This window comes from Pelodiscus sinensis, chromosome 11 (genome assembly GCF_052426305.1).
Source record: "Pelodiscus sinensis isolate ZL-2025 chromosome 11, ASM5242630v1, whole genome shotgun sequence".
In the NCBI taxonomy this organism is placed as follows: Eukaryota; Metazoa; Chordata; order Testudines; family Trionychidae; genus Pelodiscus; species Pelodiscus sinensis.
Genome location: NC_143062.1, coordinates 8,777,628 through 8,803,729, shown reverse-complemented (window position 1 = coordinate 8,803,729; position 26,102 = coordinate 8,777,628). Strand labels below are relative to the sequence as shown.

At 44.7% G+C, this 26,102-nt stretch overlaps 1 protein-coding gene across 8 annotated transcripts in view; it reads left to right on the top strand.

The window, feature by feature from the left end:
- The window catches only part of DOCK3 (dedicator of cytokinesis 3), a 541,072-nt gene extending 516,347 nt beyond the window's left edge, over window positions 1–24,725 (top strand). For 4 of the 8 annotated variants that reach the window (XM_089781050.1, XM_089781049.1, XM_089781052.1 and 1 more), the window contains 5 exons: window positions 2,115–2,233; window positions 3,226–3,313; window positions 10,597–10,719; window positions 11,335–11,417; window positions 20,185–24,725. In XM_089781050.1, coding sequence (XP_089637176.1) covers window positions 2,115–2,233; window positions 3,226–3,313; window positions 10,597–10,719; window positions 11,335–11,417; window positions 20,185–20,697 — 926 coding nt within the window. In that variant the 3' untranslated portion in view covers window positions 20,698–24,725. The remainder of the gene's footprint in view (window positions 1–2,114; window positions 2,234–3,225; window positions 3,314–10,596; window positions 10,720–11,334; window positions 11,418–20,184) is intronic. The other 4 variants (XM_089781053.1, XM_089781048.1, XM_089781054.1 and 1 more) reach the window with 2 other exon arrangements.
- Window positions 24,726–26,102: the final 1,377 nt, after the last annotated feature.

Sequence of the window (26,102 nt, the reverse complement as noted above, 5' to 3'; positions counted from 1 at the left end):
TTCCACCACTGGGTGCTGAATATTGGTCCAAAAAGATGCATGTTATGCTTCTGTTGGTGTAAAAGCTGCATTAACTAGAGAAAAAAGCCTTTGCTTATATGTTGGAGTGCTGTTCAGGTAATGTGGTTGTGGAAAGTTTGCAGAAGGGGGCATGTCTTTCCAAAAAGCAGGCATGGCTGGATAATGCGCTATGTGCGGCTGTCTGTCAAGTGTGTGTTAAACAAGTTAAAGCTCATTTCTGCTGTTTCAGAATGTTAACTTCTGCATAATACTGTGTCTCCATGAGGGTGCGTGTATCAGTATTACCAGACCCTCACAAGCATCCCATAATGTCAATCATTCTTGTGGCACATCCATTGTAGCTATAGACATGAGCAAGCCCATGGGTGTGTGGTGTGCTCCTTGCAGAACATGGTGCCTAATATAAAAACACAAAGTAGGCTGGTAAAAAAAAATGCTGTAGTCCAATAAAGATTTAGTATGAAACACAAAGACCCTCTCATGATGTCACATGTCCTGGCAATTATCCAGATTACAAACAACTACTGGATCCCACAAGCAAATACATCATAACTACATACCAGCATGTTGGCAAATCTCAGCTGACATATTCTCAGAATAAGGGCATGCAGTGATAAAGTGCTCCTAAAATTCATGGAATAGTGGTTTTCAACCTCTGGTCCCCAAGTACATGTGGGTCCACAGACTGCATCTAAAATTTCCAAATGGACCTCACCTCCATTCAAAAAATGTAGGGGTCTTGAAAAAGGGTTGAAAAACACTGTCAGAACATTCCATTTTTCTCTGGCCAGTATTAATAAAGATGAAAAGCTTCAGAAGGGTCGCTGAGTTTTTTTGTTTTGTTTTTGTTTTGGGGGTTTTTTTTGTTTCTGGACATCTAACACTCCGGTCATCTGAAGAAGTCGGCTGTGCCCACGAAAGCGCATGATACCATCCACGTGTTTTGTTAGTCTTTAAAGCACTAACAGATTATTTGTTGTTTTTTAAATAAAGAGGAAGTCAGGCATGGGAATCGCCATTTACCTGAACCATCTATTACACACACAAGGCAAATTCCAGCATCAGTTCTATATTGTAGCCCAGCCTTGTATCCCGTTCATATTTATTCAGTCATAAAGTGCACAGTTTTAGGGCATCTGTATACATACATCTGTTAGCTTATTAGGCCAAGGAAGATCAAGTATATTAAACCACAATCACTGCTGATTCCACACAGACAATAACGCTTTTATTTTAGAGGCAAATAGCTTGTAATGTACATGAGATGCTAAGGACTAGTCAGCTATCCGATAAGCAAATGCTTATCAGATAGCCAACTAGTCGCTCCCCCCGCCCTTGCTGCCTCTATCAAATAGAGGCAGCAAGAGCAGGGGAAGAAAGGGGTACTTCAAAGCAGGAGCATTGCATGGAGACCAGGATCAGCTATGCAGTGTTGCCCCTTTGAAATGCTGCCGTGGTGTTTCAAAGCAACAGTGCTGCATGGAGCCTGGGGTCAGCTGTGGAGTCCCCAGCTGATCCTGGGCTCCCCCTGGCATTTCAAAGTGGCAGCGTCAGGCTTAAAGCAGACTCGCCGGGCTCAGTGTGGCATTGCCACTTTGAAATACTGGGTGGAGCCTGGGATCAGCTGGGGAGTTCCCAGCTGACCCCTGGCTCTGTGTGGTGTGCCAGCTTTGAAATGTACAAGAGTTCCCAGCTGGGGCTCTTGTATTTTTCAAAGGCGAAACATGGAAGTGCCTATCGAGTAGTCAACGGAAATTCCATCGACTACTCGACTAGTAAATTAATCGCTAGTTAACATCCCTATAATGTACAGCTAGTGATTTTCTGGGTTGTACATCCTAAACCTAGCAATGTGTCCCTATCTTAAGTGCATAGCAAATGGATTACTACTAAAGTCTAATGCTATGCACCTGCCTATAGCCAGCTGCTAAGTGGGCTCAGCACCATGTCTTCTTGGAGTCCTGTAAGGTCATCGTCCAAATTGTTGGGTAGTTCGTGAGTCCCAGGAAAGAAGGAAGACTAGCTGTCTGGGCCATGCTGAGATCTCTCTGTGGTTTTGTCATGTGTACGTGATTATTCTCACTTGTTTACAGGCTCTCCCTCTCTACCAGATAAGTACCGCCACACTCGGGAGCTGATGATGCTGATGCCAACCCACCGGGACCGACCGAGCAGTGCCATGTATCCTGCAGCTATCATGGAAAATGGACAGGTAGATTTGCTTTTCTTTCCTAGTACAACAGCCGTGGCAGTTGTTTATTTGTGATTATCTTACAGATCAAATCCCTGTTGTAATCTGTAATTATCTTCATGTCTTCCCTTTTCACCTTCCCGTGCTTTCAGAAACCACTGACTTAGCTATATTTACAAAGCAGCTCATCAAACTGGGCAGAGATGTCTGTGCTTGTCTCTCTCCACTGTATCTGAAACACTAAAATCAGCATCATACTAATAGTATGCTGCAATTGTGGATCCTCTTTGTGGGGATGGGCTCTTTTTACTTTAAACCCTGACCATCAGATCCATCCAAAACTGTCACATGACTTTTCTTTTACAACATAGGATGGGCACAATTTTAGAAATAAAAATAAACAAATCAACTTCATAAAACACAAGCCTAACTGGTAATTGAATTATAGGACCCAGTTTCCCAAAATCAAAGACAGATTAATTCAAAACCCAGCACTCTCCAATGCAAAAATACCCTCAAAAGACTCCCATCATCCCATCATTCAGCATCTCATGAAAACCATGCCGAGAGGGCTGGGCAGCATGATACACAGATCAAAAATTCAGATCCATCAAGTGATGGGGGGAACAAATTCCATAGTTGACACCCTTCACAAATAAACATAGGGGAAATAAGATTGGTTGCATTAGCTGATCTTGGATGCTGTGGAATCAGACCTGGACCGTGGAGGTGAAGAAATAGGTTCTGGAGTAACCAAAACCCTATCCTGATGAGGCTTTCAGAGTTAATGTTTCCAAGGGCAATTAACTAGTAAATGGTAAAAATGGTTTCCAACAATGCAGTGCCTCCCAACAGTCTCCCATCTATCCTTCACCTACTGACATTCCTGTGAAGGCTCAGAGGTTAGAGCTTTCCATGGATTTTTATCTTGGGCCTTTCAGCTATCGCAGGCTTCTGTACTGGCAAATCTGTAACTGTTTTCACATTTCTGTGCTGCCTCCCCTCGTCTTTAGCCTCCAAATTTTCAGCGCGCCTTGATTCAGCAAGTGATTGGACCATGCAAACCTTGCAGTGATCCCAACCTATCTGTTGCTGAGAAAGGTATTCCTTTTCTACATTATATGCTTGCATCTTGTGACTAGTATTGCTGTGTTCACGATGGACTTACACCTCTGTACATCCTCTCACATTCTGAGGCTGAGCGCTTCATTAAGCTGGGGGCTTCTGCCAGCCTAAAGACAGCTGAGCTGTTGCTTTAGATTTACAGAGAGACACACAAGTGCCTCCTCTCAGCTCTCTACCATTTATTAATGACAGTGGGCCAGATCCTGCAGTCCTGACACACACTGAGTAAAGGCTGCAGGAGTTGGCCCACAAATAATACTTACGTACATTGAGCTTTTCTTCAAAAGATTCTCTAGGCTGCCCTGTGAGGTAGCTTTTGAGATTTCATCATTATTAGTAAAGATGAACATTTTGTTAAATCAAGTTTCCTTGGTGGGTTTTTTTTAAGTTACAACCATGAATCCCTGTTGGCAAAGACAAATATCTCGTATAAATATCAATGGCAGGGACTTGATTGCTCAATTTCGTTAGGAATGTTTTATGATCTTTGGGGGATGAACAGGGCATCCCAGCTCCTGATCCAAGTTGTGAATGTAAATAAATGCAGCTGCAGATGTATCTGAAACCTTTAAACCCAACATCACTGTTGGTAAGCCAAGAGTGTCATTAACCAACCTTTTTGTTAGGGTACGTCTACACTGCAACACTATTTTGAAATAACTAGCGCTGTTCCAAAATAACTTAGTCCGCGTCTACACAGTAGGCAATTATTTCAAAATAGTGTCAAAATACTGTCAAGTTGGAGGATTTTTTACTCCAACTCCCATAACCCTCAATGTACGAGGAGAAAGAGAAGTCGGAGGAAGCATGCTCTGTTTCGAAATAAGTGCTGGGTAGATGCTCCCTATTTTGAAATAAGCTATTTCAAAATAAGATACACAATTGATGTTGCTCAATTTGCGTAGCTTATTTTGAGTTAAGCCCTGCAGTGTAGACACACCCTTGATGTTCATGTCCTGTGAACTTCCAGTTTTTGGTTTCCGTACTGCTAAATTTAGCCACTCAGTTCACTTCGCCCCCAACAGATGGTTTGGCTGCTCTAGGGCAATCGAGTTTCCATGGTAACTTCCTCCCTGGAGCACAGATAGAACTGTTGGCTCCAACAGGCAGAAAGCAGGTTCTGAGCCATCCATTAACAGGATCATGCACAGTAGTTCTAGGCACTGATTTGGGCCAGAGGGTGGATCCAAGTAGTGTAATGGGCTAGTGAACTAGATTTATGTCTGTTTTTCATATTCCCTCCGATCAATGCTATTGATTACTCCCTTTTAACTCTACCAAAAGGGCCTCAAGGAGAGGAAAAGAAATAAACTCTGTTTAGTGCTTGTGGCAATCATCCTAGTACAGAATATTGATATGTCTGTATTAGTCCCATCAGAGAAAGATTTCTATTGATCAGTAGAACATTGTGCAGATTCAACATGTGACACTTGTTCTGTACTCTCAAGTAGCAACATTATTGCTTGGTAACCATTTTGAGGCACACAGTTCTTGCATTTTATTTTTAACCATGGCTTTATTATAACAGTTTCATATGCTATAGAGCACCAGCTGGTAAAAGTACCTGTGGCTTGTCTATACTAGCATGCCCACAGTTGCTTTTGAGCTGCATCAGTGCTAGAACAATCATGGGAGAATTTCATGCAACCCAAGGCTGACCCAACAACTATGCTTTTGTATGTTAATTGTCCTGTTAGGAGATCTCTGCCTGAACCCAGCTCACTATTTGCCTTAGAAGAGACGTCGCCTGACTTTCTTCTTCTTTGTGTCACATATAGTCACAGATCTGTGACAGGCGCTGAGCTCCAGCTCACAGGGTGAGGCAGGGTCTTCCCAAAAGAAATCACAGGAAGATGCTCTCCAGTGCATCAATGTCAAACCCCTCAACTCCATGAATTCCAGATCAAAACCTACAGCTATCCCCTTACCATGCAGTTTCAAACCAAGAAGACAGATCCAGGGAGCCTCAGCATAGAATCACAGACTACTAGGACTGGAAGGGACCTCGAGAGGTCATCGAGTCCAGTCCCCTGCCCTCATGGCAGGACCAAATACTGTCTAGACCATCTCTGATAGACATTTATCTAGCCTACTCTTAAATATCTCCACAGATGGGGATTCCACAACTTCCCTGGGCAATTTATTCCAGTGTCTGACTACCCTGACAGTTAGGAACTTTTTTCTAATGTCCAACCTAAACCTCCCTTGCTGCAGTTTAAGCCCATTGCTTCTTGTTCTATCCTCAGAGGCCAAGATGAACAAGTTCTCTCCCTCCTCCTTATGACACCCTTTTAGATATCTGAAAACTGCTATCATGTCCCCCCTCAGTCTTCTCTTTTCTAAACTAAATAAACCCAATTCCTTCAGTCTTCCCTCATAGGTCATGTTCTCTAGACCTTTAATCATTCTCGTTGCTCTTCTCTGGACCCTCTCCAATTTCTCCACATCTTTCTTGAAATGCGGTGCCCAGAACTGGACACAGTACTCCAACTGAGGCCTAACCAGCGCAGAGTAGAGCGGAAGAATGACTTCTCGTGACTTGCTCACAACACACCTGTTATGCATCCCAGAATCATGTTTGCTTTCTTTGCAACAGCATCACACTGCTGACTCATATTCAACTTGTGGTCCACTATAACCCCTAGATCCCTTTCTGCCATGCTCCTTCCCAGACAGTCGCTTCCCATTCTGTATGTGTGAAACTGAATGTTCCTTCCTAAGTGGAGCACTTTGCATTTGTCTTTTTTAAACTTCATCTTATTTACCTCAGACCATTTCTCCAATTTGTCCAGGTCATTTTGAATTATGACCCTATCCTCCAGATTAGTCTCAACCCTTCCCAGCTTGATATCATCTGCAAACTTAATAAGCGTACTTTCTATACCAATATCTAAATTGTTGATTAAGATATTGAACAGAGCCGATCCCAGAACAGACCCCTGCGGAACCCCACTTGTTATGCCTTTCCAGCAGGATTGTGAACCATTAATAACTACGCTCTGAGTACGGTTATCCAGCCAGTTATGCACCCACCTTATAAAAGACCCATCTAAGTTGTATTTACCTAGTTTACTGATGAGAATATCATGCGAGACCGTATCAAACGCCTTACTAAAGTCTAGGTATACCACATCCAGCGCTTCTCCCTTATCCACAAGACTCGTTATCCTATCAATGAAAGCTATCAGATTGGTTTGACGTGATTTGTTCTGTACAAATCCATGCTGGCTGTTCCCTATCACCTTGCCACCTTCCAAGTGTTTACAGATGATTTCCTTAATTACTTGCTCCATTATCTTCCCTGGCACAGAAATTAAACTAACTGGTCTGTAGTTTCCTGACTTGTTCGTATTTCCCTTTTTATAAATGGGCACTAGATTTGCCCTTTTCCAGTCCTCTGGAATCAGTGATAGATTTCTTCACAGATGTAGCTATGTCGAGCCTAGTAATTTCCAAGGCAGCCCTGAAGGTTGCAGTCTTGCCTGCAGCACTTACCCACCCTGTGCCAAGTATCCACAACAGGAACCCTATGAGTTGCAGATGGGCCATATGGCAAGTGAAGTATGGGGGAAAAGCCTCAGATAGACTCTGGCCTTAAGACTGGCTCTAAGGTACCTCATCTGGCCGTACTGACGATTGGTGGTGTAGAATCAGCAAAGGGATTCTTACTCTCCTTGGCCCGTGGGGCATTTGCATCTGGCATAACCTAGAGCAGTGGTTCCCAGCCTGTGGTCCGCGGACCCCTGGTGGTTCATGATGGTATTGCAGGGGGCCCATGGAAAGTTTAAAAATAAGGATCAGGCCTGTCATGGCTCCTTCCCCACTCTGGCACAATAAATGCAGAAGTGGGTTCCAGCAAGTACCCCAAAACCTTATATACCAGGCTTTGGTATAAAACTTACCCCCAAAATCTTAAAAAACCTACATTTTGGGAATAAAACTGCCACTGCCACCACCCAAATAAATAAAGAAACCAGGAGAGAGACCATTTGGGGAAATCTCACCCCTAAAATAAAAACCCCAGGACACACGTAACCAGTACCAGGTTAATAAAAATAAAAGAGAAAACTTTTATTATCACCATGTTGCAAGCATAATGGCTAGATGGAAAAGTAACCAATAATATACTCATGGAGAAACTCCATGGGCCTAGAACTTAGTTACAAAGAAAAGCCAAAACATCTTTTAAAAAGTGCACACACTGCAGATCCCATGCCCAAACCATAAAACAATAAAACCTAATGGATTTATCTAAACTTTACCTTACTTACAGAAGGTGAAGAAAGAGTCTTTTCTTGGAGAGGGAGACATGTCTGTAGCTGCAGAGGAACTCTCCAGAGACAAAGGAGGGAAAAGCCAAACATTCCTTTGTCCTAGTTTGAAATTCCTACCTACATTCCTATTGGCTGAATCTATCTGTCTTAGACAAGGTTGACTCCTTAGTTCCCAGGCTGCTGGCTAACCCTCATAATCATGACAAGGTCCAATGTGGTGGGCCTGATCCTTAATTTTCTCTTCCTCTTCTCTTCTTTTTTTTCTTCTCTCCCAGGGAGGGGGGGGGGAGTCTGTGAAATGTTAGTAGATTGAAAAGGGGTCCTAGAGCAATCCAACAGGATCAGGTGAGTGCAGAAATGAACATGATGCCATCTTTACACATAGTCCCGTGATCTGCACTCTGTACCCATCACTGGCATCCCTGGACCTGCTCCATTCTTTCTTAGGATTCTCACTCTCTTTCCTTGGCTCCCTCTTCCACCTTTGGATTGGTGCTTTTTGAAATTGTTTTAATCTTTACATCTTTCATATTTCCAGTTCTGACTTCGCAATCATTTTGATTTTATAATTGGTTCATTTTTCTGTCGGGGAGGCTTTGCGTCTTGCTGAATCAGGGACTAATTAAAGGCTGTAAGGGCAATATATAGACACAGTCCTGGCACAGGACATTGGTTGTGGGGTGAATTTTACTCCTATCTACTACCACAGAGGCTAGGAACTAAAAAAAAACCCAATCCTTCAAAGCTTGAGAAGTTTTACCTGTCTACACTTGGGAGCTGAGACTCAGGAGTGAGAATCCTGATAATGCTGAGAGAAACAGATTTACAAGGTAAGTAATATTTGCTCATGCAGTTGAATGGCGGATGGAATTATAAAAGAAGATTGGAATTTGGCCAGTCCGTGGAACTGACACTCATGGAGGAAAATTCTTGATGACATAGGCTTCTGAAATCACAATACTAAAACATTTTCCTGAGCTGGGGAAAAGACTGGGGAATTTTTATAAGCTTCTCTGAGTACATCTATACTGCAAGACAAAGTTGAGTTAAGATACGCAGCTTCAGCTATCTTAATTGTGTAGCTGAAGTCAAAATAGCTTACCTGGACTTTTGGCACTCTCTACATAGCAGGAAGTCAAAGGAAAACGCTTTTCCTTCAACTTTTCTTACTCCTCGTGAAATGAGGGTTACAGAAGTTGGAGTAAAAAGCCTGTTGTTTGAAAGTTTACACAGCAACCCTGTAATTTTCACTCTGTTATTTCAAAATAAGCGTGCAGTGTAGACATAGCCTCCAAGATCACCAATACTTTTTCAGAACATACATATATAGTCCAGGGATCGGCATTAATGGAGCTGGATGTGGTGCCTCCATCACTTTAAAAAAAAAAAAAAAAAGCCAACCTTGCCAAGTACAGAAATATGGGAAATATACAATACATGTCATGTCAAGCATGAAATATTCACAGTCCAGTGACTGCTGGGACTGAAGGGTATTTCTTCATCTCCCCTCCCCCACCATTAACTTTAGTGAAGTTTAAGGCCTCTGAAATAGTCTAGCCTACCTGAGCATCTCTTCGATTATTTTGCTTGGAAGGCTGTAGCATCTCCTGCTTTCATCCAGCTATGTCCTCAAAACAGATGCAGAGGAATGAGGATAGGGTCCCACTAGAAAAAATATCGTAAGGAAAATTCCATTGGCACCTATTGCATTACAGTTCCTTTGCATTTTCCACTTGCTGCTTGGTATTAGTAGACATTAGATGAACTCTCTGATAAATCATCAGCTTTTTGCAATCCCAAATATATTTGCATCTTCTGCTGTGAGACCTATTGTTAGAACCCATATTTTCCTGTCATCCAGAGCCTTCAAGGAAGGTCTAATATTTTTAACTATAACTAGTTAGTGTCTGTTACAATAATACAATTAGAGACTAGGATTGAGATGGTAAGAAAAATTGGAAAGAGATGTAGAAAAGAATGGTCCTAGAAACAGAAGACCAGTGCATCAAAGATCATTCCTTTCTACACAGAGATTTATGTAAGAGGAATTAATCTCTCTGGACTGGGTCTAGGTTCCATATCAGAAGGTGATGAGCTTTTTCATTTCATTTTTTCTTTGTTGGACTCTCCAAGGCATTTTGATTCCCCCTTCAGATATTAAATGGTTTTTAGAATAACTAACACAGCAGTAGCTAAATAAAATCACAGTTCTGACGCACTGATTAGTGTATATGCTTCTTCTTGTGATCAACAAAGTGATACAGTGTGTCTGAAAGAAATAAGAGTGTATTTTCTTTAATAATGAGAGTTCATATCTTTCCAGACATTTCAAATGTCACTCAGGCTAGAAGGAAAAAGCTATTGTTTCTCAGGTCTGAATGTACTACCTTAGTTTTCTCAGCCTGAGTTCTTTTCCATGCAAAAGTGAAGGCGTCTAGAGATCATAACCAGTATGTATTGTATGACTGTGAAGACAGGAAACTTTTCTTGTCTTTTGGCTAAGGAAAGTCAGATCTTTAGAGAGTAATTCTGAAATAGGATGATCTGATTCCGTAGAATCACATTTTGAAGAATAGCTAGTGATTAAATCTTTTGCCTAATAAGTTATGTCACTAAAGTTAATGTTTTTGTTGCCTTATGTTTAGATATGATCAGCTTAGTCATCCTCCACCTTGCCATCATAGTGCAGTTTTGTGGTTCTACTCTTCTCTTTATTCTTACATTTTAAAAAAATCAACTTTCTTTAGATCCCAGTCCCCTGATTCATCCCAGTCCTGGAGTCTGGTCCATCCTTGCAGCCAAAGAGTGCACAGCTTCTCTTGTGCTTGCTGCCTTCAGGTCTGTGTTGTGGTCAGGTGCTGCATCAAATGGCAAGGAGCCAAATCCACATTCTCCATTGAGGAATGGAGAAATGCCATTGCCTCTAGCCCCAAGAAAAACCTGTCATGTATTGTTACCCAAGTTCAATCTGTTTCCATCCTTCAGCTGTGCCAGCCGCGCCCAGCAGCTGGAGCCTAGACAGCGGAACAAGAGAGGCCCTGCCATTCCTGTCTGCCCACGTTGGGAGCATCTTGGCCCCACCAGTACCTCCCCGAAGCCTACCCCATGGTAAGGAAATACCCAGTAGGTCCAGTTGTTAAGTTCTGTGCTTATGCACAGATAAACATAGGCCACATGAAAGCCAACAATGACTTACATGAGCCTTCTGTAAGGAGTGCCGGGAGAGAAGGCTGTCTCGGGCTGCTTGGTAGATTATTAGATAACACTTAACATTTCATCGGCTGCAGCAATAAGGTCATACTGTGTTTTGGGACTAGAAATAGATTTATGAGTAGTGTAAGCTGGCCTCGCTTCTTGTCAGTGACTCTCCTCTGCAGTAGCTTAAGGCTATGAAGATATGAATTGTGTCTCCCAGACATTCAGCATTTAAGAGCCTGTTGTCTTGCCATGAAATCCTTGATAACAACGGTGGGTAACATTCTGTTGTTGCTACTGATCTCATCAGTTGAACATTGTGATGATGTGTCCGATGCACTTCAGGTTACCCATTCCAGTGTTTGCTTTCCAGGATATGGATTGGAGGTGGGGCTGTCAGCAGTTGGACCTGGTTACCTGATATTGCGGAGGGCTAGAACAGAGAATTCTTCCTGCCTTGAGGTTGTACAGATCTGTGAGCCCCTGCTACAATTCTTTATGAATATTGAATTCCTTGTTTCATTTCAGGTCACTACTCACTGCACTTTGATGCCTTCCACCACCAGCTCAGCGATGCCCCTCCAGCACTGCCTGCACGGACATTACGCAAGGTAAAATGATCTCTCAAGGTTGCAGGGCACAGCACCCAGCTAATCGGGCCATAAGTTGTTATGATCAATCTCCTACAGCTTCCCATTCCTCCATCGATCCTGCCTTATTCCCACATTGCCTGAGCAGCAGAAAGTATATCATGTTTCTAAGGAACAGAAGCTCAGACTGAAGGCTGACTTGGGGATTGTCTACTTGGGGTGGACAATAATTTTTGCAGGGGGGCCACTCCAAGAATGTTGGTAAGTAGTCAGGGGCTGCACTTCACTATTAATGGAAGGGGTGTGGGGTCTTGGATAGAATTTGGGTGCAGGAGGGAGCTCCAGGCATGGACTGGGGTGCAAGAAGGGGTGCAAGGTCTGGGAGGGAGTTGGAGTGCAGGAGGGGTACTGGCATGGAGCAGGGGGTTGGGCTGCAGAAGGGAGTGCTAGGTGTAGGCTCGACCCTTACCATAGGTGACTCAAGCAGGCTCCGCCCCCTTCTCACCCTTGCTCCGCCCCAGCCTTTGTTCCATCCCTCTCCACCTCTTCCCCCAGGTTATGTTTAAAAAGAGTGCAATCTAAAGAGAGTTGACAACTAAGCAGGGGCAAGACATAAGGGTGCATGTGCACCCCTCCCAAGGCAGGAGAGACTAGCCAGCATCAGCAGGGGAGCTAGTGAGCCAGAGAGCTAGTGCCAGCAGCAGGAGCCCACGCCACGCACTCCCGCCCCCCTTCTCCCGCACGCAGAAGCAGTGGTGAAAGCACACCAAGGCAACTGCCCCCACACTCCCCAGAAGGAAGCTGTCAAGGCTGTTCCCCGCTGTGGCACAGCAAATGCAGAAGTGGGGGCCCGCAAAGGACCCCAAAACCTTATCTCTCCAGGCTTTGGTACAAAAATTTCCCCCAAAATCCTAATACCTGGATTTTAGGGAATATCTGCTGCCACCACCCAAGTATTCAGGGATATATTGCTTCTCCTTCGAGTGGTCCCTGTGGGTGCTCCACTCTGGGTGCTGGTGCGTCCTCGCGCCGGCGACTGGAGACTTTTCTAGCAGTTTCTGCCACACCGCACAGGCGCCGTGATGCCCTCTAGTGTCTTTGGAATTGTTGGGTGCGTGCACAGCACGGCTCCTCAGTTCCTTCTCTACCGTCCTTGGCAGCAGATGGAGCCGACCGTTCTCCTTACTTCTGTTAAAAAATAGTTAAATACCCCGTTTTAATCCCTAGTTACCTCATTATCTAAGTTTTTTAGCCCTATTTTCCTTCCCAATCTAGTTTAAAAAAAAAATTCTCGTTGCGGCTTGCCGCTTTTCCCCAATCCCTCATGCCCAGTTCTCCGGGCTTCAAACATTGTGAGTCATGTCGGGATGCCATGCCCGCTTCCGACGGGCACTCCAAGTGTATTAAGTGCCTTGGGGAGGCTCACCAGACTCAAAAGTGCCTGCACTGCTCCAAATTGACAGCGTGGGTGCACCGAGACTGAGCCAATAGACTAAAGACTATCTTATACGAGAAGTCCCTACGTCCTTCCTCAGAGGACTCTCCTATGACGTCTAGACCACCTCAGCTGAGTAAGGGTATGGAGAAAAGCCAACCGCCAACCCACTCTGGTTCCACGACCTCCAAAACCGGTCTCTCTCCGACTCCATCCCTATCCTCAGCACCATCAGTGGTACGGGACAGCACCAAAGATAGGCCGGGAACCTCCGATGCAGCGCAGCTTAAGATGTCGGCACTGCATAAAAGAGCTCATTCAGAGCCAACACAAAAGTCAGCGGCACCAACCGCTACCGCACCTAAGCCGTCTTCAGCACCGACTGCTGTATTGAAAGAGCGCACAGCATCGAGCCATGCCAAAACGGCACCGAGCCCGGCGCCGAAGAAGGCCCGTGCCGACAAACCACCTCTGACTGCTCTGGTGCCGGAACAAGCCTCAGCACAGTCAACACCCCCGCTGTCCGCACCGCCACCACCCAAGCCGCATCACCTCACACCGTCTCAGAGGCGCGAGCAGTACCGATCCCCAGTGCAGAGCCATACCTCCTTGGCACCGCTGTCCCCAGGTTCCTCTATCCGCTTTGTGAGGTCTCACTGCTCCTCAGTTGCTTCTCGCTCGGTCAGTGACATCGGCACCGAATCGAGGAGCAGGTTTTCATCGCAACACTCTAGCCTGGCACTTAGACCTCCATCCTGGTAGCTGGCTCCAGTTCAATATGCATACCCTCCCCCTCCGCATCCATGGTATGCGCAATAATATGGCTACCCACCTCCGCCATATACCACTCAATGGCAACCCTGGGAGCCACATCCGAAGAAGAGTCACCAATGGCCCTCTTTCACTATTTCCAGGCCACCTCCTCCCTCGCCTCCTGCTACTGCATCTGCCACTGAACCGAATTCTCCAGCCCCCTTGGAAGCACATGACTCTCTCTCTGAAGGGGATACCAGATCTCCTCTACACAATTCCTCCTCCTCCCTAGATGAAGCGGTCACTACCGAATCCCCATCGTCGGGAGATGACACAAAAAAATGTCAAGACTTGTTTAAGAGTCGTGATAGCTCAGGAAAGAGACCTCCAGGAGGTGCAGGTCAAGCAATATCATCTTCTTCGTACTCTACAGCCACCAACCGCCTCCAGAATTGCTATACCTACGGTCGAGGCTATTATAGACCCAGCCGACAATATCTGGCAAACTCCAGCCTCCATCACTCCAACAAATAAGAGGGCAGACTGTAAATATTTTATTGCTCCAAAGAATATGGACTTCCTTTTTACCCACCCACCTCCTAATTCCCTAGTGGTAGACTCGGTGCGTCACAAAAGTAAACAGCCTAACCTTAGAACGACCCCACAGGACAAGGACTACAAGAAAGTGGACATCATGGGCCTAAAAGCTTACTCTTCAGCCACATTATTCCTTAGGGCTGCAAACTATACTGTCATGCTCGTGGACTATGACCACGCTAATTGCTCCAAGACCTCCTTCCAGCACCTTCCGGAGCTCAAAAGGTCAACCTTGCTCAATATTATGCAGGAAGGCCACACCATCTCCTGTACAGCCTTACAGTCCACCATGGACGTAGCAGACGCCGCAGCCCGTGTTACGGCCACGGTGATTGTGCTTTGCAGGATTTCCTGGTTACAGGCTTCTGGGGTACCTAAGGATCTACAGCAGAAGGTTGAGGACTTGCCTTTTGATCAGACCAACCTTTTCGCAGCCAAAACCGACGAGGTATTGCATTCTATGAAGGACTCCCGTACGACTCTCAGAACCCTCGGAATGTACACTCCTACATTCAAGGGAACTAGGTACCAGCCTTACCAACGTCCAAGAGAGTTGTTTAGACAACAATCCAAATACGATTTCCACCAGAAACAAAGAACTCAGTGCCATAGACCACAGTGGCAACAACAACAGCACGTCACACCACATCCACCATCAAGCAAACAGCAGGTTTGAAGGTCAAGTCGAGAGCCAGGAAGCCAATCCTCTGCCACTGACAACCAATACCTTTTAGTTCCACCACCCCCTCCAGGCCTTTCCACCAATGGTCCCTCATCACTTCGGACAAATGGGTCTTGGATCTGATTCAATTTGGTTACACTATCCCTTTTACCTCCCTCCCTCCTACCCCATCCCTCTTCAGGGACTCCTCTCATTAAACCATTCTCCTACAAGAGGTTTTGCATCTTCTTCAACTGGGCGCAGTAGAACATGTACCACCACAATTCCAGGGCTGAGGCTTCTACTCAACCTACTTCCTAACCCAGAAGAAGACGGGAGGGTGGCAACCCATCTTAGACCTTAGGCACCTCAACAAATACATCGCATATCATCGTTTCAAGATGGTGTCCCTATCAACGATCATTCCTGCGCTCGATCAAGGCGATTGGCTTTCGGCTCTTGACCCTTAGGATGCCTACTTCCACATTATAGTTCATCCTGCTTACAGACATTTCTTATGGTTTACGGTAGGCACCCAGCACTATCAATACAGGGTGCTCCCCTTTGGCCTCTCCACGGCCCCCAGGGTGTTTTCCAAAACCTTGACAGTCGTTATGGCATCACTTCGATGCCAAGGCATCATAATATTCCCGTATCTAGACGATTGCCTCATAAAAGGCGCGTCCTTCAACGAGACCAAGGTCATGACAGATATCACAATAGCCCTTCTACTCAGCCTCGGGTTTCACATAAATTACGCAAAATCCACCCTACTCCCAACGCAGAGACTAGAATTCATAGGTGCCCTCATTGACATGGTCACAGCGAGGGCTACGCTTCCCAAGCACAGGTTCGCAACTATATGCGACCTTATCAGGGCAGTACAATCGGTGCCGACTGTCACGGTTCGCGACTGCCTCAAGGTCCTCGGGAACATGGCTTCCATGACCTACGTCATGAACTTGGCCAGGCTTCACGAGACCTCTCCAGTCCTGGCTCGCAACAGTTTACAAGCCTTCCAGAGACCAACTTTCCAAGCCCGTCGCCATTCCACCACACATCAGCAACTCCCTACTCTGGTGGACGATTCCTCAAAACACGTTACAGGGCGTTCTTTTCCAACGTCTACCTTCCACTTTCACAGTTATAACAGATGCCTCCCTCATGGGATGGGGGGGCCCACTTAGGCCACATCATGGCCCAGGGCAAATGGTCATTTATGGAGCAGACTTTCCATATCAACCTCCTCGAGTTACGGGCGGTCAGATATGCCTGCCAACATTTCACAAATTATATAGTTCATTAGTCTATTACCATCACGACGGACAATACCACCTGCATGTATTACATCAACTGTCAAGTGGGTACTCGATCCCCTTCCCTGTGTTCGGAAGCTATCAAGCTCTGGAACTGGTGCCTGTCATCCCTTCGGCTGTTTACCTTCCCGGAATACTGAACGTCACAGCGGATGCACTAAGCCATACGTTTCTGGACCAGCACGAATGGGAACTCGACAGATGTGTCCTCACTCCGCTCTTCCTTCACTGGGGCCAACCAGACATGGACCTCATCGCCTCAAAAAACAACAGAAAATGCCACCTTTACTGCTCCAGAGGAGCCCAGGGAAACGTTCCCTTGGAGATGCCTTTTCCATCACATGAGATGCCCCTCTCTTGTACGCGTTTCCCCCCTTCCCGCTCTTGCATAGAGTCCTCAACAAAATCAGGATGGACCAGGCGCAAGTCATTCTGGTGGCACCTGCGTGGCCCAGACAAACGTGGTTTCCTTACCTTCTCAGGATGGCGGTGATGGACCCGTACCCCTTTCCTCTTCACCATGACCTTCTGTCGCTGAACTCTCCATCCAGACGTTACCAAGCTCCATCTCCATGCCTGGCTCCATCATGGCTTCAGGATGCCGAGGCTGCCTGCTTGGAACAGGTGAAGGACATTGTGATTAACAGTAGAAGACGTTCCTCTAGAAGAACTTTCCTGTATAAATGGACTGGATTCTCTCGCTGGTTTTCTCAAACGCATGCGAGCCCACCAGAGCTCGCTCCTTTACCTACTCTACTGGACTACTTACTATCCCTAAAACAGTCAGGCCTAGCACTTAGCAGTATTAAGGTCCACGCCGCCGCCATAGCTGCCTTTCACTATCCCATGGATGGCGTTTCTTTTCTCGCTAACCCATTGACCAAACGCTTCTTTAAGGGACTGCAAAATACCTTTCCTCCTGTCCGTCCACCAGTCCCCATCTGGGACTTAAACCACATTCTAAAGAGCCTGATGAAACCGCCATTCGAACCTATAGCCGCTTGCTCTTGGTCTCATTTGTCTATGAAAGTATTCTTCCTTGTTGCTATTACCTCCAGCAGGAGGGTGAGTGAGCTTGCAGCCTTGATGGCTGACCCTCCATACACAGTATTTACAAAGGACAGGGTGATACTCCGACCCCACCCTAAGTTCCTCCCTAAAGTACCTTCCCCCTTCCACGTGAATGAACCCATACACTTACCTGCCTTCTTTCCGAAGCCTTACAGGCTGCATGGTGCACTCTCGACGTCCAACGAGCCCTGGCCTTCTACGTTGATCACACGAAACTGTGGCGAGCTTCACCTAGACTCTTCATCTCTTATGCTGAGAGATCTAGGGGACAAACAGTCTAATCTCAGAGAATTTCTAAATGGATTATCTCCTGCATTCAAACTTGTTATACCCTATATGACAAGCACTTACCTGGAACTGTCACAGCTCATTCCACCAGGGCAGTAGCTGCCACAACCGCCTTCCTTTGTAATGTTCCACTGCAAGACATTTGCAACGCTGCCACCTGGTCATCTGACCACTCTTTTGCACATTATGCTCTTTCCTCTTCCATAGCATCCTCCATGGCAGTGGGACAGGCTGTATTGTCCACAATTACTACTATACGGCTCCAAACCCACCTCCGCGAGCCGACAACTTCTTTGTAGTTACCCAGAGTGGAGCATCCACGGGGACCACTCAAAGGAGAAGAAAGAGTTACTCACCTTGTGCAGTAACAGTGGTTCTTCGAGATGTGTCCCCGTGGGTGCTCCACTACCCTCCCTCCTTCCCCTGCTTGGAGCCTTATACTCTAGCGGGTGGAGAAGGAACGGAGGAGCCGCACCGCGCACACGCTCAACAATTCCAATGACACTAGAGGGCACCACGGCGCCTGCGTGGCATGGCAGAAACTGCTAGAAAAGTCTCCGGTCGCCGGCGCAAGGACACACCAGCATCCAGAGTGGAGCACTCACGGGGACACATCTCGAAGAACCACCGTTACTGCTCAAGGTGAGTAACTCTTTCCTAGGCAGGTTGTAGTGGTTTTTAAGAGCGCGTTAGACAAACACCTGTCAGGGATGATCTGTTACTTAGTCCTGTCATGAGTGCCAGGGATTGGACTAGATGACCCCTCAAGGTCCTTTTCAGTCATCTATGATTCTATTTATTAGAGAACCAACAAACTGCTAATAGTGTCCTTCATTACTATTTCCTTTGGTTTTCAAACATGCACACAACAGGTGCACCTGCATGAATGTCCTGGCAAATTAGTTACTTGGGCCAATATATATTAGTAGGCTGTACACTGATGCTTTCTAAAAGTCCAGTCTGTCTGTGTGTTTTTGCTGCAGAGCAGTAAACTGAAATGAACAAGATTTAATGGGTGCTTTAGAAATTGCTCCCCCTCTGTTTCTCTTCCTAACTCCCTGCTTAATGTACATCAGCAGTGGAGCTAAAGAGAAGCCGAGCAGGTGACAGCAAGTGTGAAATTAACAAAACTCTCTGACATGTTAATAATATTGAGCTGGAGAGAACTTTTACTTTGTCTCTAATGAGAAGCCAGGCAGCAGAGTAGCCTGGGAGAAGGAGCAGTAAAGGGAATAGAAACAAAGGGTAGGTAATAAAGCAGCACAAAGTCTAAGGAAAAAAAGCAGCCAAAGAACAGAGGAGATAGAGAAATGAGAGTATAAAGTCACAGACCAAAAATCCTTATGAAAGTGCAAGGTCTTAAACTGCTGTTTGGGTGATAGAGCAGTTAAAGTTAATCAACTAATCGAATAGTCGATGGAATTTCCATCAACTATTTGATTAGTCGACAAGAGCGCTTCGGCTTTGAAATGTAGTAAGAGCCCGTCCAGCTGTTGCTACATTTCAAAGGTGGAAGGTGCTGCACTGCGCTCCGCCTTTGAAATGCTGCGTGGAGCCCAGCGCCAGCCCCGGGCTCCACGTGGCACTTCCACTTTGAAATGTACAAGAGCCCCAGCAGGGATTCTTGTACATTTCAAAGGTGAAATGCCACCGCTGTGTCCCTGTCCCCGCCCACAGAGCTGGAGGAACCAGCTTTTAATCTGGCTCCCCCAGCACCTCCTCTTCTACCGCCTCCCTTGCTTATCGGATAGTCGCTTACATCCCTATTGGGTGGAGCTACTTCCTCACAGCCTCTCAGCAGATTGGGAGCTGGATAGCTGCAAATCCACTTGCCACACAGTGATTCCCCATCACACCGCACTGGACCTCACCTGCAGACAGTTTGGTTCACAACATAGGTATCTGGAGAGAAGATTGGACATGGAGGATAGAGAAGTGAGAAGAAAAATAAAGAAATAACCAGAAAAAACACAGCTGAGAAAAAATTGAGAGGAAAGGAACAAAAAAGGAGGAATAAAATTGGGAAAGGTATAATTAAGATAAATGCAGAGTTGCCCCCCAAAAGTGCTACAGGAATTGTGGGGAGACAGCATGCATTAGGCAGGATGGGGATACACAGTGTGGCATTAAATCTTTTAAAATAAAAAGACAAAAAGTAGCTTGTTAATATGTATGCTTGCACTAAGGAGAGGAAATAGAGACAGAAAACATTTTTAATAGCAGTAAACTTCTAAATGGTAACATTACTGAAAAAATAAATCTGTGTGTAAAATCTAGTAACACGTTATTCATCATGTTTTCATTGTAATTTTTGTGATGCCGGATTTTACATAAATACCCTGAGATTTGCGGAATGTAGACAGTCCTAGTAAGGGAGGTGTGGAGGATACTGGGATATGAAACATGTTAAATAGTGTTGAAAAAGAGGGCATCACCACTGTGACTACTGATTTTTACCATTTGACCATGCCTACAGGAAAAGTACATTTGCCTGTACAAACAGGCATTTGTACATGGAATTCAGGTGCGTGTGCACAAATAGCCCAGATCTGTTCATTTCTTAAGACAAAAGCAATTAGGCAGTAACTAATGAGTCATAAAGAATGCAACATGGCTGCTGAGATGCAAAATTGCCTGATCACAGATGTTAATGTGTTTTCTTAACAGTCTCCTCTTCATCCAATCCCTGCATCACCCACAAGTCCCCAGTCCGGCCTGGATGGAAGTAACTCCACTCTGTCAGGCAGTGCCAGCAGTGGTGTGTCCTCCTTAAGTGAGAGTAACTTTGGACACTCATCGGAGCCCCCTCCTCGCACAGACACCATGGATTCTGTCCCTAGTCAGGCCTGGACTACTGATGAAGACTTAGAGACGCCCTACCTCCCTGTCAGGTACAGTCTCTCTGAACCTGATGTTCTGGAGTCACTCAAATCCCAGCCATGTCGAAGCCACTCTGCTCCATCCGGAGTCATTCCTCAGGACACTATGGACCCTCCAGCTCTCCCCCCAAAACCATACCATGCTCGGCTCCCAAACATGGAGAATGAAGAGGATATTATGTTGATGATGGAAGAGGAAGACAAACACCGGCCACTGCATCGTAAAGTCTCCCAACCCACTAGTGGTGGAAAGGAGGAGCAGGCCAGGGTAGCATGGGAGCATGGCATCAGTGAGCAGTAAGCAGGGAAGGAGCTTGTGTAATAATTCCATGACTGACAAAAAGAAAAGATGTAGAAGTTCAGGATTCAGAGGAGAGAACAATGATCCAATTCTTTACTTTCTACTGCCATGAGTAAATGTCTGGAGCCCATACAGAGCTTGGGCCGGCATGTGAGGTTGCTGCTTTCCTTTTTATTGCATTTGATACTTTCCAGTTTTATGTTATTTTTAATTTTTTGTGTGTGTGCAGTGGGCGCTTTATTCCTTCTGCAGTTTATCAGACCACACAAAGTGGCCTGTAAGCTGTTAGCCATAGAGACTTGCAAAAACTGAAAAGAACTGGAATACTGAAGGGGGGATGTGGCGAGTGGTTTTGAAAAGCTTTCCTCCCCATTTTGAGACGCACACAAATAGAAGCAGTTGCACTAGGGATATGTTTCTTTGCTGTATAGAAGAGAAAGCTCATTGCTGAATTCAGGGATTCCCATGAACTGTCAGGCTGGAAGGTGTATTCACCGCAGGCAATGGAACTTGGCTGTTCTACGAAGAAACTGATTCTTCCAGGTGTGTAACCATAAACAGCTTTACAGTAGTCTCCTGCATTGACTCATTGGGATTAGACGATCTAATCAATGCTGACAGGCTTCCATAGTGATTTTTGAGGTATTACTTCAAACAAACTCTGCCTCCTTTAGGTTTTTGTGGACATGTACTTTGGTTTTCATGTTTTTGTTCCTTAATTTCATTTTTTATGGAGTAAGCCAGCCTGCTTTTCCATTGGAGTCGTGGTCCATATCCATCTTCACTGCAGGGTAAGAGAGGGTTATGTAGCTTGGGGTTGCAGGCCAATTCTGAGCCTCTTCTCATGCCTAGCTCTGGGCAAGTGGTTGTCACCAGCACTTTTATTCCAGTCAAGGAACCAGTTGAGTGGCTTGTGCCGTGACAACTTGATAATTCAGCAAGTCAGAAGAGAAGGCTTGAATACATCATATCCAATCCTTGCTTCAGGATTGAAAGTCTGCACAATCCACCCCAACATCCATCACTTGGGAGCGGAGGCTCATTAACTGTGTGTGATACTGTAATAGCTTATGTGCCCCTCTGAAACATTTCACTGCTGCTGATGCACAATGCCTCCATCTCTCCCTGCATACAGGAAACTATGAGCTGGGTAGCATGCACTCCAGATTCAGGGATTTCAAGGTGAACTGTAAGGGGTAGGGGGTATGTTTGTTACCTTCCTTGCCTCTTTGTGATATGTTAAAGAAGGCTTGAAAAGGTTTTCTCATTTTATTGAGAGGTTTTTTACCTCTTTGTTTTTTACATTGCACAAATATCCAGTCTTGACTTCCCTTTTTTTGCTGGCAGACTCTGTATAAAGGACTATAGAATTTAGTGCATTTATGATGCGACACATAGCAAGAGACCAGAGTAGTGGAGTGGGGAAGGGAATTTTAGTCCGGCTGTTTTTAGTTATAAATTTGTTTTGCTTTCTTTAACACCTGCTTAGTACCTGACAAATGGGAGAAAAGCTCTGTTGGTGAGAGAGATCCAATAATACTGCCATTTTATTTGAGGGCTGAGAAGTTTCCCATTTCAAGTCGTTTGAGAAATCTTGCACCAAAAATAGTGAAGTAAAAAATCAAGTACTTTATATTCATGATCTTTATAAGATAAATAAGCAAAAAATAAACACTCTCATTTTCGCCCTTCTTTATAATAATCCCTGGTACTTGCATAGTACTTTTCATCCATAGATTGCAAAGCACATTTCAAAGGAGGAGCATAAGTATCTATGCTCCTTGTCTTTACAACTGGGAAAACTGGAGCACATAGGGGTTAAGGGATTTGCCCAACACCACACAAATCATTGGCAGAAATGAGAACAGAACTAAAGTATCCAGATTTTCTATTTTATGCCCTATCCATGCTGTTTCCTAGATATTATAAACACTAAAATGAAGCCAAAAGGGAACCTTTTATTTTCCTTTGCAGGTCACCTTTAGCACTACCTCTAAGCAAAATGAGTTGACACATACTCCACTTCTGAATTCTCCTGAAAATGATTATCAGTATTAAGTTTGGACTCCGGTGGCCATTGTATAGTCCAGGTGTTGAGACTCTTGATTTATTCTCTCTCAAGCAGTCGCCCATGCATTAGAAATATTGTTCTAATTTTGTTTCTTAATTGTCCTGCCTGGCTAGAAAAAGATCTGTCCCATTGTCTTTAGTTTTTCTAGAGCAGGGCATTTGGAATAATTTATCCTTTGAGACACAGTTGTTAAAATCTGGCCCACTATGGGTATTTCATCTATGGCATGAATGCTAATACAGGTCTGAGTAGAAATGAAAAACGTTGACTCTTTTCAGAATCAGAATCTCAGCTGGCATACATGAGTGAAGTTGGTATATTCTGATCTCTACCATCTAAGAATCTGGCCCAGGATCTCCATATGAAATGTTAGTAGAGCAAGACACTTATTTTCCTGTTTATGTTGTAGCTGGAAAAGTATTAAGCTCTCCTTTTGAGCAAAAAATATGGTGTCTATGCATAAAACTATGTGAGCAAGTATGGAGTTAACATTGGAGGGAGTCTAAACTTTAACATCCAGCCAGTGTGATTGACCACAGCTTAACTGCTCATCAGAGTTCTAAGAGATTTCCTAATGTATATCATGCTGCCTTGGTTGGAGGAACTGGCATAGCGATGCCCAACTTTGATGTGTGACTAGGGAAGGGGGGGAGTTAAAGCCTATTTTCCACAGTTAGCTTATATAAACAACTAATTTTACAGCAGGTCCCATAGCCACCAAGTTTCATGAAGTGACAAATTCAGTTAACGCAAACATATTAGAATTGAGTCTATGAGGAGTTATTCAGAACCAGGGTCAAATTTTTGCAAAATACTTTATCCTTTTTAAAGACCTAATTTCAGAGAGTGGTAGTGATGCAAGAAGAGAAGGAGGTGAGGGAGATTCCATTATGATTTACATATGTGGAATGTGAAACACTGCTCTCTGGGGAAAATATGGTTGGCCAATAGTAGCATGAAATTTAAAGACCAAATTCAGTCCTGGGGTAAGCGGGCACAACTACATTTCCCAAATTAGGGCTGAATTTGGCTCACTGGGGTGTGTTGCTGTGCTGCATAACTATAGTAATTTGATATAAGCTATTTCTACACTGGGAAGGTTTGGCAACAAAAGTGCTGTCAGCATGCAAAAGTTGCCAAAAGTGAAAACTGGCCAAACTGTTTTTTCTGCCTCCCATTGTCGACATTTCATGGCCATGTTGCTAGCACCCTGACAACAGATAGAGCAAAGCAGTGTGGGTGAGCATCCCACAGGGCAGTGTTGTGGGAAGGCAAAGCTGATCCTGCTGCTTCTTGGGATTTCCTCGTAGCTCTGTGAGCTCTCCGTGCAGAACAGTGTCAAAGCACCACAGCAGTCTCTCCAGCCCGTCTGCCTGCTGCTATGTTGCTAGCAGGGCAGAACAGAAGCATTCCAACTTTGTTCCCCAAGTGCAGCAGTTCACTCAGCTGTCAGGTACTTCCAGGAGTTTTGAAAGTGGAGGGACGCATGCCTGCATGGCAGCAGAGATCACAAAATACTGAGCACAGCTATCTGGACAGACATTGTGGGATACAGGTAGAAGCCGGTAAACCTGACAAAACAAACAGCTGAGTCCAGTCTGGCTCTTTGTTGACAATAAAGGCAGGGGAAAAGACAAAAGTCTCTCCCAGGGCTGGAAGTTTTTTGTCACCAAAACTGGGTGTTTTTCCCAACAAAAGATGCATTGCGGTATGAACACTCCCACTGGTTTGTTACCAGTTTTTGGTGACAAAACATGCCAGTGTAGACAAGCCCTTAGGTTAAAAGATGCAGGGTTCCTCCATAGTCACGTACCAAGTTTGAAATGGACAGTGCTTCTTTTGGGTTCTTAGGCCGCAAAACAGCCTTGTTCAAGACTTCACCAATTCTCTCCTGAATGCATGGGTTATTAAACTCTCCAACACTGGTGGTTACATCCCCTGTCTGGGAAAAAAGGAATGGGAAGAATTGCATTAATCTGACACATTATCAGAGGAGTATCTGTGTTAGTCTATTCGCAAAAACAGTGAGGAGTCCTGCAGCATCTTAAAGGGCATAAACTTCCATGCATGCATTTGATGAAGTGGGGTTTTGCCCACAAAAGCTTATGCCCAGAAAATCTCCTAGTCTTTAGGGTGCAACAGGAATTTTCATTTCTGCCACATTAGTTACTCACTGGTTGTGAGAATGTTTTGGTAGTGTTGCCAGGTACAAGACCACAGGAATTTTTTTTTCTTTTTGTTTAATCTCTTTTTCCCTTTTTGGGTGGGGAAGGGGTTACAATGTGTCTGTCCTGGGGTTGGAGTCGGGCAAATTGGAAAGGCTGTAGAGCAGAAGCAGAAAAAAAAATGTGATATTTAAATTTTCCTTCCATCATGCTTTTTTGTATATATCCCATCTGAATGCTGTGTATTTGTACAGGAAATTGAGCAAAAAATGTATAGACTGTGATGTCTGACTGGTACTCTGCCCTGTAAATGTGTTTTTAACCTCTGGCATTCTGTGCTTATTTAAAAAAAAAAAAAAAAAAACCTCTAACCACTTCTCTTTTGTGTATTCATGTTTAAAAAAAAATTAAAAAGCTATCTTAACTATAATGGAAAGCAACCGTAAAAGAAAAAAAATTAATTTGAACAAGTGTCCAAAAGGTATTTCATTGTACATATTGTGATAGCATGTTTCCAGAACCAACAAGTAAGTGATGTGAATTTTAGATGTAAATATCTGCTGGTTTTTTTTTCTTTTCCTTCCCCATTCACTCGACTGCTGTGATGTGGAATTAAAGATTAATACCTGATATTAAAACAATGGGTTAATGTGTATTCATGATGGTCTTGCTGAGAAGGTTGTGCAGATGCTGCTCCTGGTGTTCACAGGGTCTGTGTGTGCATAGAAACAGAAACAGGTAGTGTATTGTAAATCCTGTTTATCTTGCTCTACCTTCTGGTATTTTGTAACAAAACCCACCTCAAAGAAACGAGCTACAACCCGCCATTTTTGGGGAGGGAAATTACTAAGGAGACAAAAGGGAATCCAGGAGCATTACACGGGGAGAAGGGAACAGATTCCAAACTGCCTCCCAAGTGGGCTAATTGCTGTTGTTTGAATTAAGAGGAGAGTTTGTTTTTTTAACATATAAATCACCAAGCAAGGGATGTCATATATACAGCCATGAGTCAAATCCAGCCAGATGGTTGTGTTAATGTGGACAGCATAATATAATGAGGTCACCTGCATTACCTGACCTTTCTTTTGTTAAACTTTCTAACTCTCTTAGGGTATGTCTACACTACCACCCTAGCTCGAACTAGGGTGGTAATGTAGGCAACCGGAGTT